Source organism: Mus musculus, chromosome 4, assembly GCF_000001635.26.
Source record: "Mus musculus strain C57BL/6J chromosome 4, GRCm38.p6 C57BL/6J".
NCBI lineage: Eukaryota > Metazoa > Chordata > Mammalia > Rodentia > Muridae > Mus > Mus musculus.
The window spans coordinates 72,141,799-72,158,424 of record NC_000070.6 but is presented as its reverse complement, the minus strand read 5'-3'; the positions used below and the strand labels follow the sequence as shown (position 1 = coordinate 72,158,424).

Below are 16,626 nucleotides of genomic sequence, written 5' to 3'. Positions count from 1 at the left end.
CCAACAGCAGCAGCAGTTGCAAGCTCAGCATCTCTCCCATGGCCATGGACCCCCAGTACCTCTCACGCCTCACCCTTCAGGACTTCAGCCTCCTGGCATCCCGCCCCTTGGGGGCAGTGCCAGCCTTCTCGCGCTGTCTAGTGCTCTGAGTGGGCAGTCTCACTTGGCAATAAAAGATGACAAGAAGCACCATGATGCAGAGCGCCACAGAGGTGAGAGGCCGGGCAAGCCAGATTAGGCTTTGCTCCCATACTCAGACAGTGCTGCAGAGCTGTGCCTCGCTGTGGAAAGCCCCAGCCCCACACAGAGAGCAAACAGTGAGATAACAGGAGCTGTCTGTCGCAAAGCTTGCTTTCCACTGACACTCAGTTCACCCTGCCACTCTGCAAGGTTTGCCTTGGGCAGCTGTGGGGTTTTTCCGATCTTGCTAGCCCGCAGGCATCTTGACATCTTAGTAACTGCCTTTTTAATCCCAGTGGCCTGTACCATATTATGGAGAACTGTTAACTGCTTAATTGGGTAATTTTCAAAGAAAGTGATGTTTGTTAAATGGGGCGAAATAAGAAGTTAAATTTGAAAGTGAATGTGTTCAAATGAAAGGCTTGACAATTGCATCTGTTACTAGTTTTGTAGGCTTTAATCCTAGTGTGCGTTAAATATTGGGCAAATTGCACTTGACTAATTTTTGAAGAAAAGTAATTTATTCTGTCAAGAAATTAAAAATAGGCTTTGTGTATGGTTAAACTGTAAATCTTATGTTTACAAAAATACTGTAATCTTCAGGAAATCACTGTATTAGGAATGTGCAATGACTTATATAAATAAAGCCATTTTTTGAAACTGCCTGGGGCCTGTGTTCTAATTATTCCCCCCTTTTTTATTTCTGTTCTTGCCTCTGTGTCTGAACGGGCGTGTCTGTGCATTTCTTGGTAACCTCGGGAGCAGACAGAGAGCCTGGCACGGTAAGTACCCCAGCGCCTGTTGCACATGAACACAGACCCACTTGCTTTCCCAAGCTGCCTTCTTCGAACACAAGCACCAAGCAGACACACAGACACCCCGCGTGTAGTGACCTGGGTTTCTCAGTTTTTCTTTTTAAAAATCATTTTATTTTTGTGAGTACTTGCCCTCTCTTCTGTTGTATAAACCTGGCCTTTGAGGAGAGGCACCTGCTTTGAAAGTAAAGCTGTCTGCTGCAATTCCTTACTGCTCAATGTACAGCCCAGACCTGCTTAAACATTTGTGCTATATGTGGAGTCTAGGTTGCATATAGTTTAAAAAGAATATTCATTTTTTGCCATAACAACTCTTATTTCAATCTAAATGGTTTGTTGTCCTTGTGAATGCACCTTAGTTTCTAGCTTTCCATATGTTTTCTTTGCATATTTTATTGTAGTGTAGCCTTAATATTAAATTTAATTTAGACCTAAGACTGCATCTAGTAGTAAATTCTTAAAGACTCGGAGCTTCATAGTCAGGGCTGTGTGTTTATAGACTTCATGTTTTCACAAGCCCGAGTCACGCATACCCTTTTATGTGCTGAATGCTTACACTGCATCTGGCAATGTCGGGGATACACATTTTAAAGGTGCAGAATGAGAATCTACTCTGCTTAATGAGGGTGGCCCCCAGATTCTTCCTATTTATCCTCATTTCTGAACACAGTAATATTTTGGCCATCTTTAAAGCATGATTTTAAAAAAGAAAGAAAGAAATAAGACAATGAATTTTAAATCATTTCTTCCCTGTCTTTTTTCTTTCCTTCTGTCTTGAGAACTGAACCCAGGGCCTCTTGCCTGGAAGGAAAGTTCTGTATCATGGAGCTAGCTCCCAGTGCTGTGCTGTCCATCGGTCCTTCCTTCCTTCCTTCCTTCCTTCCTTCCTTCCTTCCTTCCTTCCTTCCTCCCTCCCTCCCTCCCTCCCTCCCTTCCTTCCTTCCTTCCTCTCTGTCCCTCCCTCTCCCTCTGCGCATTCCCCCCTTCTCTCTGTGTGTGTGTGTGTGTGTGTGTGTGTGTGTGTGTGTGTGTGGTGTAGAGTGATTCTATTATTTCTACAATGTAGGTCCCAGGAAATGAGCTCAGGTTATTAGACTTGGTGGCAAGTGTCCTTCATAGACACACACACACACACACACACACACACACACACACACACCCCTGTCAGATGGATCTCACTGCACAGCCCTGGGTGCTGAGTCAGAGGTATGTGCCAACATCTTAAAGTTTTGTTGTAGGTGTTTAGGAAGAAGATTGCATTTTGACAAGTTCAGGATCCCGTACCACCTTTCTGTGTAGAATAGGCACTGCTTTAAAAGTTCTCTTTGAGATAAGTACTGCTATGCTCTTGTATTGGGATTTATCTAGGGGTATGAGTAAGTAAAGGGAAAAGTAGTTAGATTTTTAATGATTGCAGTATAGGGTTTTTAAGTTAGTTTTAGAAGGAAGGGAAGAAAACAGACCAAAGCTTTAAATAGAAAATAAAATAGCTAACAGGCAGAGTATATAGGTTTTAGTAAATTGGCTTTGTTTTTTGAAGAAACCTTTATATTTTGCTATTTTGGTTTCATTATGGACTGTCATCTTTTCTTCCATGTTCATTCAGTACAGTACAACATTTTAAAACCCCAGCTTTGGACCTGTAAAATCAGCAGACGATGTAGTAAAGAACTGTGTTGCATGTTTTCATCTGAATTAATTTTATTTGTGAGAGGGCTTTTCTAATTTAATATTTCTTGCCTCTCTTATTACTCTTTAGCCTTAAATGAATGTATTCATTGAGTGCTCCTTACATGTGTGGATGCTACAGTTAGGAGTAGGTACACAGCAAAGGCATTTTGTCAGTCAAGGACAGGACAAGTGACAGAAATGCTAAAAGACACATGACAGCTCAAGTGTTTCCACTGGCAAGGGACTGAGAAATGCCTTGGGTACAAACTGAAGTTGCTAGAGGCCTTGCCCATATGTAATCTTTCCAGTGGTCACTCATAATTTTGGCTAAAATTGTGAGATATCTGTTGGATATTCATTTTTAAATTAGTCTTTTAGTTAGCATATAAAATAAAAGGTCTTATTATGGCTTTTCAGACTAACATGAGTTTGTTTGCTTATATTCACTCACTCCTTACCCTTGTCTTTCACTTTTCTTTGTTACTACTGGTCTCCCTCCTCCAAATGTCTCCTCCCTCTAGTTGCATCCTCAAGAGTATATGACAGTTCCTGAATTGTAGGGAGCTATAGATTATTTCTGAACTTCATAGAAACATGGAGGATTCCAATAACATAAAAGAAGTGATGGTGGCTTGTGTCCTTTTACATGTGAAAATCTTGACAAGTGTGTGTCTGTGTGTATGTGTGTATACTGTTTTTCTGTCTAGTAATTAAATCTTCAGTGGTGAAAATGGGAAAAGCCAAACATTAATATAGTTTGTAGAGGAGTTGAATTGTTCTCTTTACCTAACGCGGGTTTCAATGCAGTTACATAAAATTAGCTTCTCAACTTGGTGTAAAATTGAATATGAGAACCAGTGGGTAATGAAGTGTGTACATTCTTAGTGCCTAAAATATTGTACTATTTGATAAAGCACGTGGAGTTGTGAATCTGATTTTACTTAACTCTTTGCTGCTATCTTCCTTCACTAGAGAGATGAAAATGATAGTTTCAAACCAATCTGATTCAATGTTTCTCTTTTTAAAATAAAATTACTGAAGACCCCTAAGGACTTGTTTCTTTTGGTGATACATTTTGACATTTACAAGATTAGAATAAAACTTTAAAAACCATTTAGATACAGAGCTATTCAGTTGTGTTAATCATTTTAATAGTAATGAAAAAGCAATGTTTTCTTTAAAACAGGCTTTTAATGAGTGAATTGCTTCTTCATATTTTCAAATATCTTTAATGCTGGCTTAAAAGAAACTTGACTACGTCTTGACCAGCCGGTATATTCAGTCTGTGATACAGTTGTTTTCATGTCATTCTTGAAGAAAATGTGTCTCAAGAGATTTGTGAAAATCTCTGGGTCATTATTTGGGGATGGGGGTTCTTGGTTCAAAATCACACAACTTGAGCCATGAGAATACTTACTCTTTAATGCTATTTTTTGCTGCTTTTATATTAAACATACTGCTTAAATCAAATGAAAAACGTGCAGATCCAGAGAAGAAGGGCTGTATGGGAGGTGCTTCATCTTTATCTCCTAATGATAGTACTACTCTAACCTAAAAACATAGAAAACAAATGAAACTTCACATAGGCAGTGTGTTTTAATGTAAAGGCTGATGAGCCAGAATACCACAAAGGGCTTGTGCTGGACTTTCCTTCTTGTTTGTTTAGTTTTGACCTATAATTCTCAAAATCCATTCCCTGCCTGCCTGTTAGTTGGTTGTTGTTTCTTAATTATTTTGTGTGCAGATATCTTTGGGAACAGGTGTTTCCCATGATACGCATGGAGAGGTCTGAGGACTACTTGTGGGTACTCAATCTGTCTGCTGAGCCAACTTGCCAACCTCTTCCTTTTACTAGAGACAAGGATTATACTCTTAGTCCAGGCTGACCTCAGACTTGTGGCAATTTTCTTGTCTCCACTTGCTGAGTGTTGGGATTTCAGGCAAGAGCCTACCATGTCTGTTTGTTGTTTGTTTGTTTGGGTTTTTTTGCTTTTAATTTATAAGCCTTTGCATGTTAGTATGGCTGTTGAACAAATAAATAGTAAAGAAAGGCAATATTCAGTGAATGAGTGTTTGCCTATGTGTATATGCACCACATGTGCTCCTCTTGCTTGCCAAGGCCAGAAGAAGGCTTAGGTTGCGACAAACACCATGTGGGCCCTAGGAAGTTAACCTGGATCCTCTGCAAGAGCAAGAGTGTTCTTCACTGCTGAGCTATTAATAATAAAAGAAACAATGTACAGATACTGTTTGGTTTAAAGGTGACTTGCATTAAATTTTGTCTAAAAGGAGTGTCACTTAAACACATCTGCTTGAAGTTCTTAGCATTAGAGGACCAGCAAATAATTAGATTTCTTTAAAAAGAAAAGGCAAAACAGGCTAGATGTGGTAAGTGCACACCTATAATCCCAGTAAGTGTGGGTTCTTCCATTTTTTTTAATTTGTCAAACTTCTTTTTTTTAAAGATTTATTTATTTATAATATGTAAGTACACTGTAGCTGTCTTCAGACACACCAGAAGAAGGCACCAGATCTCATTACAGATGGTTGTGAACCACCATGTGGTTGCTGGGATTTGAACTCAGGACCTTCGGAAGAGCAGTCAGTGCTCTTAAGCGCTGAGCCATCTCTCCAGCCCGGGTTCTTCCCTTTAAAATGCAATTAGGAGAGCAGGCAAGATGGCTCAGCTGGGAAAGGTGCTTCATGACCTGAGCTCAATCCCTTGGGCTCACATGGTAGAAGGAGAGAATTGACATCTGCAAATTGTCTTCTAACCTGTACATGCTTGCTGTGCCTGGTATCTATCCCTACCCCTTTGGGTACATACATATACTCAGAAAACAAAAATATTTTTAAAATGTAAAAGAGAGGTGGTACAGTGCATTTATGGATGTGAGGGTCCATCTGCCTGGGTGGCTGTGTGTCCGCCATGGAGCTGATCCAACCGAGCAGACCTGCTCAGTACAGCACACCTCAGCTTTGTTGAAGGTAAATAAGGGTAGTAAACAGTCTTCTGTCTGACTATATACAGATTACATTTTGAGAAAAGATGGCTTGGAAATTCAGGCAAAAATTGCGATGACGACTCCTGTTGATTGTTAACTTTCAGGTACTGTACCTAGGCAGTTGCCTCTCTACACAGTCCTGTTTTGGCAGTATTATCACTGCCTGAAAAACCTGAAATTCCTGCTGTGAATTAACTCCTGAAGGAGACAAGGTCACCTAGGGATCTTAGGTGGTTGGGGTTGGGGTTTGTATGTACCTGTGATGGTGGGGGTGGAATTTCTTTCCTCAGATGAGTGCTAAGGCCTGTGCCACCTGGAAAGACATTTAGGTCCGTCCTCATCATTGCAAACACGGGTGTCTTTTACTGCTATCAAGTTTTTTGTTTTTTGTTTTTTTTTTAATGTGTACGGGTGTTTTGCCTGTATGTAAGTATATGTATCTCATGTGTGCCTCGTATTCTCAGAGACTAGATGGGAATGGATCCTGTATTGCAGATGTTTGTAAGCTGCTGTGTAGGTGCTAGGAAATGAACCAAAGTCCTGTGAGATGAGCCAGTGCTCTTAACCACTGAGCCATCTGTCCAGTCCAGCCCTCATCGCCAGTTTTAGAGAGCAGGCATGTGGTTCTTTTCCTTTTTTCTTTTGACCTTGTGATGATTGCTATTTTCCCACTGGAAATTCATATCAGCAGCCAGCCAGTACAGCATCTGTATGTTTGAGGTGAGCTGTAGACATAACTGCTATCAGAAACCCAAATGACTCAGGTCCTGACCTAATGTTTTGTCAATGTGGGGCCATTTCTTACGTTAGAAAATGCAGTTTGAGTGTCTTATCAGAAGTGCTTGGGTCTAAAGAATGTTTCAGACCTGAGTTTTAGATTTTGGGAATATTGTAGACATACTGGTTGTAAATTAAAATGCTCTGAAGTCTAAAGCTATTGTTTAAAAAGTTCAGGTTTAGGAGTTTTGTAATTTTGCCTTTTAGCTTAGAGATACTGAGCCATATCTGGGCTGTAGAGAATGGAGAGGCACCAGAGTACCCCAGTAAGCAGGCTTGGCACACTGACTTTGCTGTCTCTGTGTTAGGAGTTGGAGACATAATTGTGTTAAATCCACTTAAGTTGTGTTTAAGTATTTGTTCTGTTCCAGAGTTGAATTTGTTTTGCTCTTTTAGAAAAAGAGTGGGAAGGGAAATTTAGGGGGCTGGGAGGTGGTGACGGAGTTACACAGACATTCAAGTATAATATCACAGGCTCAGTCTCATCTCCTGCAAGGCCCACCTGCATTTGGCAGGATAGATCTCTGTGGTCCTGGTACAATTTACCCACGTTCTGCATGTAGCTGTGAGACAGATGAGCCCTCTTCAGGCTTGCTGCAGAGTTTGGAGAGGTTCTGTGTGTGCCCTGTGGATACATTTTCTACTTTTCATGTTGACAAGTGGTGATCCCTATGGTTATGAGTAAAAGTACATTTTCTTTTTTGAAGTGGGCAGTAGAAAATGTGAATGACTGATTTGTACTGCTGCAAAAGTAGAGTGTAGGGTGATGGCTTAATTGCCGTCGTGTGTAGATGAGACAACAGACAGATGTGATGGGGTGCATCTTTACCTAATTGTTTTAATGTTCCCCAAGAAGTTAATTGTCAGTGTGGAATGTACTATCAAATTAGGTTCCCACCGTCTTAGTGTAACTGAGGATAAATGAGGTGTCTCAAGTCTCCAATCTGTGCCTCTGACACAACCACTTGTCCTGTGGGGAAGAGAATGTTCCCAAGGGAGTCGGCATAGCAGCTGGAGATCCATTTGAATTGTGCTCTCTCGTGACATGAGAAAAGCCTGTCTAACATTTGCTGTGTCAGTAAGTGGCTCTCTTGTTTGCTATTGGTGGTTTCAAGGTTTAAACTTGTCAGAGGAGTTTCTCAAGTGCATGGAGGTTTCTGAGTGTTTGAGAAATATAGCGTTCACAAGGCATTTTGTAAAATACAGGATTCTCTGAGTCAGATTTGTGCAATCACTACTGATAAGTTGCTAAAGAAGAATAAAGTTCTTGGAACAAGATCATAAAGACTGCTTTTATCCTTATCAAAGTACCTGGGTCTTTGCTGCTGTATTTAGTGGGTTCCCAGAGTGCAGTGATAGATCAAGATAAACTAATATCAAGCTGGCTTGAGGTTTAGCCAGTGCTTATCCTGTAAATTCTTACAGAAAAGTATGGTTGTAAAATTGCATTTGGATATTTAATGTTGGATATTTTAAGTAACTATTGGCCTCTCTTACCACTAGGTTGAATACTTTGCTGTCTTGCTCAGTCTAGACAACGCCCTGGTGTATTTTATGAAGGATGTTACCTGTTACAACAGTGTCTTCACTCTTACCTCAAGGGAATGCACAGAGGTGGTTTTCTTTGGAGACTTTTTTTTTTTCTCTGAAATAGGTATTCATGTAGCCTAGGCTGCCCTTGAACGCCTGCCTGAGCTTCCTGCTTGTTGCAATTCCAGGCTATTACCACTCTGCTAGCATTCCAGGTTGTTTTACTGAGAGCTTTTCCCCTGAAGAACTCCACAGCTGTCCTCTGGGTAGCATGGGTAGATGTGACTCTAGGAAGCTTTAATAGTTATTTGTTTGCTGTTGGTGTAGATGCTCCAAGATTTCTTCTGCTCAAATAATTGCAGGTTGTCCTAAGGGAAGAAGCCCCTTTATGCTGGGCTCTTCACTTTGTCCAGTCATTTCCTGTGTAGTTTCTACATACAAACAGGAGAAACTAAGCAAGTGAGAGTGACCTGTATTTTCTTTCTGAGATATATCAGATAAGCCTCTCCCTTTAGAGCATAAACATGTACAGCACATAAGGCTCGTATAGTACAGGATTTTAAGTTTGTTTAATAAACATTGGTTTTAGACCCTAATTTGTTCATGTTTGTCATATTCTCGTGGGCTTTGTAAATCCTAGTTTGAGTTCTTATAGAAAACACAAGATAAGTAAGGTAATTTTGTTTATTTAACAGATTTTTAAAACAAAAACTTAAAATGCAGCCTGAAAAATCCCAGGCCTTGATGTTTGTGATAGAATCCTGCCCAGTGTTGACAGGGCTTGAGAAGCCCTGTAGATTGTTTATATTTATCAGTAGCAAGGTGAACTGACAGCCTTGTGTTTTGGCCAAGATAAAAATCTTGTTGTGGTTCTGGTTCTAATGTTGGTGAAAACCTGGTGCTCTTTTAAGTCTTGACTCAGCAGGCATCTATTTGATGAGTTCTGTGCAGGAAAATAGAATCTTGCAAGCCCTTTGCCATGGCACACAGGTCTATAAGGTCTATAAAACTCTGATCTGTATGGAGCAGCACCCAGGAATAGATGTATTGCTTATGGCTTTACTGAGGACTTTGCAAGCACATGTCTTGGCTCATTAGTAGTAGGATTTATGAATGGAAATGCAGACAGTCTATCTTTATGGTAGTATATATGTGAAGGTGTGCTTATTGGTGCAGAAATGTATAGAGGCTTGAGGTCAACTTTGGCTATGTTGTTAGGTCACTCACCAACTTAGTCTTTCAGACAAGATTTCTCACTGAACCTCGTGCTGGTCATTTTAGTGAGACTGGTGGACCAGTGAGCCCTTGGATTCACTTATCTCTGGCCTGCCTGTCAGTGCTGGGGTGCAAGACACAGCTGCTTTTACATGGGTGCTAGTGATCTAAATGCACTGTTTTCATGATCACACAGTAAGCATTTTATTCACCAGTCATTCCCTCAGCCCCTTTTCTCTGTTGTTATTTGTTGTTCTGCATTTTGTTTATATTTATTCTATGTGTCTGTGTGTAGGTTGCCTGAGTTTATGAGATCAATATGTGTGCAGGTGCCCCAGGAGGCCCAAGGTGTTAGATTCCATGGAACAAAATCACAGGAAGTTGTGAACTTCCTCATGTGGGTTGGGTACTGAGAACTGAACCCAGGTCCTTTGCAAGAACAGTAAATGCTCTTAGCTACGGAACATTCTTTCTTAGCTCCTCATGTCTCTCACCCCCATCTTATTTAAGAGACAGGGAATCTCATTTTATTTCCCAATAAAGTCTGCTCACTTTGAAGTGGACTATTTGGTTTTTTTAATTGTATGTTTACACTTGGTATGGAAAGTTTGTAAACCAAATAAATCAAGAGGTTGCGCGTCTGACTGGTAAGGAAGGTGGGTCAGAGACCATATGTCCGGCATTGGTATGTCACAGTAGATTGCTTGGATATTTGAATACAAGTATTTTCTGAAACTGAGTTTAGGATTTGCTTTCTTGGGAGAGGGAGCACTTACACATCCTACCACTGAAAGTGGAGTGGTTGTAGTCGTGGGCCAGTCATGTCTGCTCTCTGGACATTATTTGGTGTCCAAGTAGTATACAAAATGAAAAGGAATATCTTTTAAAGGTTGCCTTTGCCTCTGTCTACATAGGAATCTGCTATCCTTTCTGTCTGATGTGTCATTGCTCTTTCCCAGTATGTAGTGGTATACATTCTACTCAAGGCCTTTTACATGCTAGGCAAGTGCTTGGCCAGCTCAACTGCAAGTGGTTTAGGAAGTTGAAGCCATTTCAATTACATTGCTTTGCAGCCTTCTTTTAAATGCTTTTAAGAAGACGTAGACTTTATAGAGTCATAAATTTTGAAGGAACAAAGTGGCCATTCAGTCAGTATTTCAGTTTTATCTTTCAGCTCTTAATACATGTATCTATCAGTGACTCATAATGACAGTCAAGATAACTGTCCTGTCCTTCATCCATAGGAACAAGCAGCAGTACTTTTACTATCACAAGAAATTCAGCAGTACCTAGAAGTTACTTAGAGTTCCAGGAGAGCAAAGACGATACATCAAACACACACACACACACACACACACACACACACACACACACACACACACATACACACACACACATGTGCGCGCACATATCTTGGGCAGTAGTTGGAAGGCAGGACAGGAACATTGCTGTTGCTTTCTGAATAGTGCAGTAGGCTAGAGCATTACACTCAGAAAAACTGGTAATGGAAGCAAAGGTATAGGATACATTGTGTCTTTCTTGGAGAGTGGACTTAAAGCTTAGTAGATATTTGACTGTGGCATGAGTCAGGTTTCCTGGCTCTGACTGATGCTCCAGGCCTCCCTTGCCCACCTTCTTTGCTGCTTTTTTTAATTAAATTAATAGCATCAAAAGCATTAAGAGATGCTTTGTTTGTTTGTTTAACTGTAGCCTACTAGTTGAATGGGGCCAATTTTCTGATAAAAAGGGATGTTAACTGCTAGTCCAGACCAATTTAGGGGAATTTGCAGAGCTTTTCAAAATCTTTTCAGGTATAGGTCTCTTATAAGCTACAGAAATGGAAATTAGAGTAGTAAGTACTGAACTTACAGAAGCAGAGGTCATGGTAACCTCACAGGTCTGCCCCAGAAATATTAGTGTCTCAGCAGAAACTGATGTTGTAGAAGTGTAGAATGCTTTGGGATTTAGACTGAGTAGTGTGGGCAGTCACTGCTGATCTTGCAGGAGAGACTTTAAAGTTGCTTCAGACTTGGACTCTGTAACTTCTTTGTTTTTTTTTAATATATATTTTACTTATTCACTTTACATCCTGCTCACTTTCCCCCCTCCCAGTCATCCCTTCCCACAATCCTTCCCCCCACTTCTCTTGTGAGAGGGTAGGACCCCTTGGACATCCCCCTATCCTGGCATTTGAAGTCTCTGAGAGGCTAGGCGCTTCCTCTCCCTTTTGAGTCCTTTGTAAGGAAGGTGCTGTTGAAGATCAGATGTAAAGTTGAGTGAGATACAACCCTACTCAGGATTCATTTGCTCTGTTCAGAGCCTGGATATAACCTCAGGGCCAGAACGTCTCAAATATACTAGGAACTGCTTTGCAGGGGTTTTATTAATTCCCATCCTTTGCCAGCATGGGCCCTGGTTGGAGTCTGTGTGGTTTAAGGAGGTGATTTTTAAATCATCAGTTCATGGATCTAGTCATCTCACCTTTCAGCCCCAGGCTCTGTGGGCCTTGGAGCTGCTCCATACTGAATTGTGTGGGTCATTCTACCTTTTATCTAATCCTCCTGGCCATTTGTTTTGTTTGAACAACCATGAATAAAAAAAGCTCAGCTTTTTGAATCAACTCTAAAGTGGGACAAGAGGTTTCAAACTGCCTTCTAGTCCCTAGGTTTTTTTTTTTCTTTTTGTTTCTGTATGTGGTGAAATTGTTTAAGTGGGGTATGGGGCTTATCCCTGTAAGCTTGGACAGCCAACCACCTTGCTGATTGTTTCTGGTAAGGAATGAAACCACAGCCTTAAAAATTATTACATAAAGCATTTACTTCTGGTACATACTGTGTACTGTGGTCCTCTTTGGGCCGGGAAAGGTAGCATAATCGCTGACCCTCTGCCCCTTAGTTCTCAAGCAGCTTGGCAGAAATTGGGGTTATCTGGGCTTTGTGAAAGGCAGTTTTTGCACTGCTCATTCAGTATTGTTCAAGGCAGTAACACATCACTGAACAAATTGGCTCCTTGCATATGCTAATCCAGTTCTTAAAAGAGCTCTTTGTAACAGTTCTGCTTTAGCCTGAGGGGAGATGGGAATTGAAGGGATGGGCAGGTCATGTCATGTGACCTCAAAATATCTAAAAATGCCTGTTTTCTTTGGGTCAACAGTTCATGCTCAGCATGTGCTGATGAAAGTGTCCTGTATGGTTTGTGACATAGCTTAGTCAAAGGTTTTGCTTTTGTGTAAGAGCTGCATTTGCTGTTCAAGGTTCACAACTAGCTAAGGTTTCTTCTTTGGATATTACATTTCAGTGGTATTGACTAACAATCATATTTCCAACAGTAAATTAAAAGAACTTAAAAATCCTTCATTGTTGTGTGGGAAATGTGATTTGCCATCTAGGAACTACTGTTACTCCTACCTGCATCTTTGGTGCCTTTTCTGGTCATAATATGTGCCTAAACATAAAGTGCTATCAGGAATTATTCAAAGGCTGTTCATATTCCTCACCAAAGTCGCGGGGAAATGAGTAAAGACACATCTACAACCAATCAGCACGTGCCTATTTTCCTGACACTAGACAGAAGCACAGTCTGAGTAAATAGGGCCTCAAGGATCTGCCAGGGTTTAAACAGGTAAGTGTAAAGTCAGGTTTCTTTAGAAGCTCTGTCTAAATGTTTGCCACAGGGCCTTAAGACTCGGAAGGTAACAGGGTTGCATGATTATTGGCGTGTCCAGTCTCTAAAACACTTTTCCAGGTTGGCTTTCCTTGCATTACAAAGAGGCCTAGGAAGAAACCTTTATTAGTACTTTTTTGTCTTGCAGAGTAATTCCCTCTTGGTCCCAGACAGCCTAAGAGGCACAGATAAGCGCAGAAATGGTCCAGAGTTTTCCAGTGACATCAAAAAAAGGAAGGTGGATGATAAGGATAACTATGTAAGTGAATAAAGGACTTTCCCATAATAATCATTTACTTACTGCTTTCCCTATGAGCAAGTATCCAGGTGAAATGCTAGAGTGAAATAATTCTCACTTCATATTGTAAAGCAGGGAAGTTTCTACACTGGACGATGTTGTTTCCTGTCAGCGCTATCTATTATATTGCACTTCATTTGGGCTTAGGTTTTTCTAAATTAGTTAGTCACAAAGGGAACTTGAGAAAATCAAGTTAGTTGTACCTGGAGGCTGAAACAGGGGGATTACAATAAAGCCAAATTGGGCTATTTAGAGAGAACTTGTCTTTAGTCAGAATTTGCAGAGATAGCTCTGTGGTAGAGTACTTTTAACATATGCCAGGCCTTGGATTTGATCCCCCGCATGGTAAAACACATAATACAACAAAATAAACAAAAAACAAGCAAAACTAACATCAGACTGACTTGAGCCACTTGCCTGTTGGCCTTGAAGGAAGGATCTACTTTGGAGCTGCTGGGAAATTTAGACACAAGGCTTCTGTTTCTTGCTGGCTTGCCTAAGCCTTTAGCTAATAATAACAGTTTGTGTGCTGGGATTAGTGCCAGGAACCCTGTGCTCTGACACAGATTATTTCATTTGGTTCTTACTAAAACTTGCCAGCTTGGGTATCATCTTCATTTCAGAGCTAACGGAACTTGCCCAGAGCTTGTGTTTCAGCAGAGGTCATGGGTTAGTAGCACTCTGGAAGCACCTTATTCTAAAGCCATGCTGTATTACAGCCCTGAAACTATTTTTAGAATTGGCCTTTTTCTAGAGGTCCTAGATCAGTTCACAGTTTATATCATGATTTAAGAAACATCTCAAAAACCAAGGTCATTGGCTCTCCAGTTTAACCCAAGCCCCTTAAATATCCTTCTGCCTCTATCTGTTGCTCCAAGCTGCATGTGTTTGCCTTTTCATTTGGAGCATTCAATGCCAGCAATCAAGAGGTCTGTGATGTTCAGAAGGTGGATCATGTGCTGATGCCTGGTTCTGTGTTATTAGGTTCTCTACAAGGCTTGGATATTTAATTTAGCAACATGGAACTTAGAATCAATATCTTGCTTGGCCTGGCGTAATGGTGTTCTGGCACTAATGTCTTGTCTCCTTACAAAAATGGGATTGGGGTGATATAATGAGATTATATTAGAACATGTGAGAGGCAAAACCTAAGACCAGAACTTTTTGACAGAAGTATACTGTATTATGCTGGTTTATATTTGCAGAAGGCCCAATACAAAGCTTCATTTTAGTTATCAAAAGTAAGAATGATTCACTTCAGAATGCCCTGGGAGGGTTAGAGGGTGCTGGAAATGAGAAGCTAGAAAACAGCACAAAACTCTGAAAACAGGATGAAGAGAGCTTTCTCCAGCAGAGTACGATGAATTCTGTTTACCACATCCTGCTACATGTTTATGAAGAAGTATAAGGCAGGAGTTTGAGATCCCAAACAGAAATAATAAAATGTAGGAACATTAATTATCCTACTTGGGTCATCATAATACTGTATATGTCATATTTTTCATTGAAAGGGAAGTTTTTTTTTTCTAAATTAAAAAGGAGTGCAATGGTAATAAATTCTTTGCTATAGTTAATCCATTTCACCTTTTGTACTGTGAACGTTTTAATAATTCTTTTTCTACAAGAGAAGCCCTTCTAGCTTATGGTTGCTCACCATTGCTACTCTTGACAGCTGGGAACATTCGTGCCTTTCTTTGACACTAGGAGGATACATTTTCTTTATTACTTTCTTTTCAATGAAAATATTTCAGTAAATTTTTAATTTGGATGTTCTGACCTCATCATTGGCTGTCAGTCTATGTTGCTGATAAACTCCATATACTTTCGTATTGGACTAGAAGTGCTGCCTGGCTCTGAAAGCTAAGACTACCCCCCATCCCCGCCCCAGTGCCCGTGACATACCTTGTCCAGTAAAGCCAAACTTATCAAACATAGCCACCAACTAGGGGCCAAGTGTTCAGACACCTGAGCCTGTAGAGGATACTTATTTATACCACACTAAGAAAATAGAATTTCTCAAACTTTGATATGGGAGTGAACTCAACTTTAACTGAGCAGTTTTTCTGAATGCAATGTAACCCTGGGATTTCCTGTGACTAGCCACCTTTATATCTAAGGGAAAAGACAGTAAAGACCCTTATGCTGAGTGGTAGTGCCCTCCAGCTACCTCTGTCTGTTTTCTTTCCATCTCTCAATACCTTAGGCTAAAAAGCCTTATCTTTTTTTTTACTCCCATATGTATGGTGCCTGAATGTACTTGTGGATGCATGAAGATGACATTGTGTCTTTGATAGACCTCCAATTATTATTATTATTATCATTATCATTATTATTTTGGAGGGGGGGTTCGAGTCAGGGTTTCTCTGTATAGCCCTGGCTGACCTGGAACTCACTCTGTAGACCAGGCTGGCCTCAAACTCAGAAATCTACCTGCTTCTGCCTCCCAAGTGCTGGGATGAAAGGCGTGGGCCACCACTGCCCGGTCCCAACTTTTTGTTTTATAGAGGCAAGAGTCTTGCCAATTTTCCATAGTCCATCTAGAATGCCCAGAGATCCTCTGTCTCTGTCTCCTGAGTACTGGAGTTACAGGTACCCTCTGAGCCTGTATAACATTCCTGTGAATTCTGGGGATCTGAACTCCAGTCCTCATACCCAGCGAGTACTTTAGCCATTAAATCTTAAGCCACCTGCTCCCCTACTCCTGAAACAGAACATCTTATATAGTAGACAGGCAGGCTTCAACTCACTTTGTAACCAAGTATGACCTTGACTTGAACTTTGATCACTTGAGTACTATGCAGCACTACATCTGATTTTGTACAGTTCTAGGGGTCAAATCCAGGGCTTGTCCATAGTAGACACTCTGAACTGAGCTGTGTCACCAGCTTCCAAAAGTTCATTCTTTACATGTGATAGATCTTTTATTTTCTGCTATAATTAGTGACCTCATGGGAAGCTGGTGTAAGTTAATTTATCTTTTTTAGTTATGAATTGCCTGTGAACCCCATACTGACTAGATGTATATCTTCAAGTATAAAAGCAATGGTGTATTATTCTTTACTTTGAAATCAAGTGAACTGAATTCTGATAAAAAAAAAGTATACAAATTGTTATTCTAAGAAAGATACTGTCAATTGAGACATCAAGCCTGCAATGTATGTATGTTTTATGAGCAAATTGAGACTAGGCAGCTGCCTTGTACTACAGCAGCATTCAGCAGGAGCTCAGTGTACCCCAGGCTATAGGAGGAGGGGGAAGGTGGTGGTAAATGCTTATAGACTGGAAGGAAGCAAGCGTGTTTAGTTTATCTGCTACCAAGAACTACTGAAAGAAATTAACAGTTCAAAACGTATTCTTAGCCTTTTCTAATCAAAATTAATTTTTTTCTAGGACAGTGATGGGGACAAGAGTGATGACAACTTAGTTGTGGATGTGTCTAACGAGGTAACAGTGTTTTTCGTGAAGGATTTTC

The 16,626-nt window shown here is 40.6% G+C and overlaps 1 protein-coding gene across 32 annotated transcripts in view; it reads left to right on the top strand.

Moving 5' to 3' along the window:
- Positions 1-16,626, top strand: part of Tle1 (transducin-like enhancer of split 1) — a 91,045-nt gene that overhangs the window by 42,565 nt on the left and 31,854 nt on the right. For 15 of the 32 annotated variants that reach the window (NM_011599.5, XM_006537761.3, XM_017320107.2 and 12 more), the window contains 4 exons: positions 8-212; positions 946-962; positions 13,005-13,115; positions 16,545-16,598. In NM_011599.5, coding sequence (NP_035729.3) covers positions 8-212; positions 946-962; positions 13,005-13,115; positions 16,545-16,598 — 387 coding nt within the window. Of the gene's footprint in view, positions 1-7; positions 963-13,004; positions 13,116-16,544; positions 16,599-16,626 lie in introns of those variants that run through there. The other 17 variants (NM_001285530.1, XM_011249985.3, XM_017320111.2 and 14 more) reach the window with 5 other exon arrangements.